General features: G+C 35.1%; 1 protein-coding gene across 4 annotated transcripts in view; it reads left to right on the top strand.

The window, feature by feature from the left end:
* Positions 1-5,101, top strand: part of LOC106875237 (corticotropin-releasing factor receptor 2) — a 147,262-nt gene that overhangs the window by 117,514 nt on the left and 24,647 nt on the right. For all 4 annotated transcript variants that reach the window (XM_052970217.1, XM_052970216.1, XM_014923299.2 and 1 more), the window contains one exon: positions 4,174-4,259. In XM_052970217.1, the coding sequence (XP_052826177.1) occupies positions 4,174-4,259 (86 nt within the window). The remainder of the gene's footprint in view (positions 1-4,173; positions 4,260-5,101) is intronic.

The raw sequence follows: 5,101 nt of genomic DNA, 5'->3' as shown, positions 1-5,101 counted from the left end.
ATATATACACGAGTCAATCCAGTATCTGCCTCATGCTTATACATTCTAATTGTACATTCTAAGAAGACTTCACTTAGCAAATTATTTTATTTGCTAAAATAAGTCTGAAACCATTGGTCCAGGAGTTAGATGGTAAATGTTTTTATTTTTCATTCCCTTCGAAGTTTTATCCCTAAATAGTGGTATGGAATTTAACTGTTCTTTCTAGCATGCAAGGAATCCATATAATGGATGCCTCTTATGTGTTTAAATGTACACTGTATTTATATGAATAATATATAGTCTATTGACTAAATTTTACACGCTAGGCCACTGGTAGTAGAAATTTCTAATATTTCTCATTGCCCTTGATAATATTAATTATTGATAATATATATAAATATATATATATATATATATACATATACACACACACACACACCGTGCAGTGAATAAACTGTGAATGCTGCCATAATCCTTGCCTTCAGTTCATCTTTGGTGTTACAAGGAATTTTGTTGTTTTCTCACTCAACTGTACCCAACACAACACAACATAATCAAGTCTGGGGAGTTAGGTGGCCAGATGTTAGGGGTGCTGTGGTCGTAGAAATTGTCAGACAGCTACGACTGGGTTCTCCTGCTCATGTGGTATGGTGCAGAGTCCTGTTGCCAGATACAGGGTCTTCCAGCAACCACCCTCTCGACCCAGGGCAGCACTACCTCCTCCAGGCACTTGATGTAGGCCTCCGTGTTGAGTGTGAGGCTGTGTGGGAAAATGAATGGAGGCATAACGTCACCATCACTAGTGATCACTTGAAGCATCATGAGGTTGACTGGATGTTTGATTTTTATCACTATCAGTACATGTCCTCCGATTGCACTGTCCTCAGATTGACACTCAAACACTCTGAAATGTTTATACTGGAGTTTCCAGCATGAATGCCAAGCAGTACAGCATGTTGTTTCCAAATTTCTGGCAGAGTGAATTGCTTCATGGTGCTGTTTTTCTCACAGAAAGGCCATCTAACCCTACTATACTGTGTAGTCAACAAAATCCAAAATAAACAATGTGCATGTGCGAAATTGAAAGCATAGAATGGCAACGAATGGCAACAATTTACCCATTGCACCCTGTACATATATATATATATATATATATATAAACAATATATGAGTATATGCATATATATGTACATGTATGTACATACCTTCATCTACATGTACATATAGATACATATATATATATATATATACACACGCATATGTGTGATGGCTCTTGTTCTGAAGAATGGAATGCATTGTCATGTATGTGTGTGTGTGTGTGTGCATGCGTGTGCATGCGTGTGCATGCGTGCGTTTGTGTGTGTATGTGTGTTAATATTTTTGTATTAATACATGTTTTACATCTCGTCAGGGAAGACAGGAAATATCTGACCAGAAAATGTTTACAACAGATGAGAGAGACTCTGCTAAGCGCTCAGGTCCAGATAGTCAAGGTGTTAAACCTAATAAGTTAGTGAATCTACCAAACCCAAAAGCAGGAAACTACTAACCAAACTATGCTCACAAAACTTTATTCCACCTGAGTCTAGAGTAGAAGGTGTTGCAATCCTGTAACTGAGCAGCAAACTTCTTAACTACACAGTAATAACTGCGTCCAAAAATCTCTGTAAATGAATTTGTTCACTAAACTATATTCTAAAACTCATTAGCAAAACAAACAACCATTACCACCACCACCACCACTATCACCACCACTGCTGCTGCTAGATCTACTTCTAATACCATGTTGTATTGTTATACTAAAGAGGAAGGAAGAGTGGTTGAGCTAGGTAACATAATTACAGCTGAGAATCAGAGGAACATCTTTGGTTCCTCAACAAAATGAATTTGCAGTGAAGCAAATAGAGAAAGATAATGAAGACAACAATGACAATGATGGCAGCAATGACGACAGTAGCAGTGGTAGTTTCATCATCATTATTATCTTAATTATAATGATTATTATTTTGGAAAAGTTCATATCATCATCATCATTATTATTACTAGTGTTACCCTTTGGGGGTATACTTTTACCACCATGTATAAACAGATACTATTAATATCGATTTCAAACGTTAGTACAAGACCAGCAAGTTCAGGGGAGGGGCTATGTTGATTATACCAACCCCAGTTCACAACTGGCTGGTGCTTATTTTATCAACCCTGAAAGGATGAAAGGCAAAGTTGACCCGGACAGAATTTGAACTCAGAATGTAAAGTCAGAAGAAATGCCACTGAGCAATTTTTCCAGCACAGTAACAATTCAGCCAGCCTGCCACCTTAGTCATTATTAATATTACCTTTACATATATATCATCATCATCATCATCATCATTTAACTTCCGTTTTCCATACTGGCATGGATTGAACGGTTTCACTGAAAGCTGATAAGCTGGGTAGCTGCACCAGGTTTCAATCTGATTTGGCATGGTTTCTATACCAACCACTCCAAGAGTGTAGCTTTTTACATGCTAGTTATGAAACACCAGCATTGCCCACGACTACGATCTCACTTGGCTTGACAACATGGTGTATCGCCAAAGGTCTTGGTCACTTGTCACTGCCTCTGTGAGGCCCATAGTTTGAAGGGTGCTTTTTATATGCCACCAGCATGGGTGCCAGTTACACAACACTGGCATCAGCCATGACTGATTTCACTTGGCTTGATGGGTCTTCTCATCCATATATATATATATATATATATACACAAACACATACACAGCTATGTAAAATTATTATTTCTTTACCTCTTCCTACCAGCTGTTTGTCAAGTTCATCCTTCTACTTGAATTATATGTGTGCAAGTGTGTGTGCGCATGCATGCAAATTGTGTATGTATCTGTGTGAATTGTGTGTGTGTTATGTACAAGAGATTGTGAATATGTGAGTGTATGTGTGTGTGTTATGAACAGAAGATTGGGAATATGTTTTGCCAATTTTAGTTTAAATTTAACTGTTTCATGATTTCTGTTATTGTTTTTCCATTTTCTTCATAGCTGGCTGTTGTTGCAGACTCTATTTTCCATTTGGTGGTTTCCTTGGAGATAGAAAACATTTTTTAAATTTTATTTTGTTCATTCTTTGTCACTATTTGCATTAATTTTCCATAATTCTGTACTAGATATTTAGCAATTCTACTCTGGCTATTTTGTAATAGTTTTCTACTTTTAAAAGATTTCTTGTTCTTGAACATAATCTTCTAGGGTCAGATTTTGGGTGGTGTATTCTAAATACAGTCATTATTTCCCTTGCTTTCCTATTTAGCCAAGCTCGTCATTTAGCATCCTATTGAGAATATTTTGCATCCTATTGAGAATACTTTGCATCCTATTGAGAATACTTACTTTGAGGACAGCTACAACCAATACCTATTAATTTATTCTTGCATTTAACTCTATTTTAAGTATTAATTTGATGTGCCTGTAATATTCCTTCATGAACTTTTCTTTCATTTATATGTGTTGTACATTGTCTAGTTCATGCATTCCTCAGTATCTGTATGTCTTTTGGGGGACTAATTCTCTTAATTCAGTTTCATTATCTAGTATCATATTAGCGTTCTTAATAAATTTTTGTCTCTTCAAAGTCACTTTGGCACATTTTTTCTAAACCACATTTCATATTTATTTCTTTGGAAAATCCATGTACTATCTGCAGTGATACTTCAAATTGTTTCTCCTTCGCAGCATACAACATGACACCATTCATATTCAAAAGATTGTTAACAGTATTGGTTTCAAATTTTGGTATAAGTAATTTCAGGGAGGCATAAGTCAATTACATCAACCCCAGTGCTCAACAGGTACTTATTTTATTGACCCCAAAAGAATGAAAGGTAAAGTCAACATTAGCAGAATTTGAACTCAGAATGTAAAGACATATAAAATACTGCTATGCATTTTACCTGGTGTGGCAACGATTCTGCTAGTTCACCGTCTTAATTATAATGATAATGAGGAGGAGGAAGATAAGTTGACAAACCCCTACATTGATAAATGTGAACATCATCCACTTAAAAAGAATGAAAATAAAAAATTCAAGAAAATTTCAGGTTTTATGTCTTTATCAAAGAATCAGTGATTTCTTTCTTTACATAAAAGTTTGTTGTTGTTTATTGATGATAGTACTCTAACTTTTAATGCTTTATTACAGGCAAACGTGATTTTCTTTATCAGTATTATCTGGATATTGATAGTTAAACTTCGCATGGCTAATTCACCAGAAGCTGTTGACTACAGGTACGTAATTCAAATTACCATCTTATTTTTTCTATTATAGCTTCATAAATATATATATGTGCGTGTGCATACATACATACATACATACATACATACATATATATATACATATATATATACATATATATATACAGGAAAATTTGTTGTTGAAAATGCACCTAAATTTGAAAAACTTGCAATTGTTTTTGAATAAATTTATTTACATGTGATTCATAGGATTACCAATATATCCAACAACAAGATGAACTTTACTATAATTATATACTGGAATTCTCAAATATTATGAAAAATATATCAACTTTAAAAAAACTATATATCATTTAAAATTTCTACAAATGAAAAATATGAAATTTCCAAATTATAGGAGGGATTACATTCACAAATCATCAAAGGACAGTTTATATTTTAATATTTTTAATATTCTTAATATTTTTTAATATTTTAATTAATATCATCTTATTATATATGCCATTCGTTTTTCACACATATATAACTCTATACATCTCTGAAGAGAGGAATTATTGCCAATATGCTTATCTATATTAGATTACATTATAAAGGCAATAATATTCGTGTCTTTTATGTGCCACCCGCACAAGAGCCTGTCCAGGGGCACTGGCAACGATCTCGCTTGAAAATCCTATGAAGGCCAGTCAGGCGGTACTGGCAATGTCCACGCTTAGAATGGTGCATCTCATGTGCCACCCGCACAAGAGCCAGTCCAGGAGCACTGGCAACGATCTCACTTGACTTGCCGGGTCTTCTCACGCACAGCACATTTCCAAAGGTCTCGGTCAGTAGTCATCACCTCGGTGAGGCCCAATGTTCGAAGGTCTTGCCTC

The sequence above is a fragment of the Octopus bimaculoides genome, chromosome 8 (genome assembly GCF_001194135.2).
Source record: "Octopus bimaculoides isolate UCB-OBI-ISO-001 chromosome 8, ASM119413v2, whole genome shotgun sequence".
NCBI classification, from domain to species: Eukaryota; Metazoa; Mollusca; class Cephalopoda; order Octopoda; family Octopodidae; genus Octopus; species Octopus bimaculoides.
The sequence above is the reverse complement of the archived record's forward strand: the minus strand, read 5'-3'. Positions and strand labels throughout refer to the sequence as shown.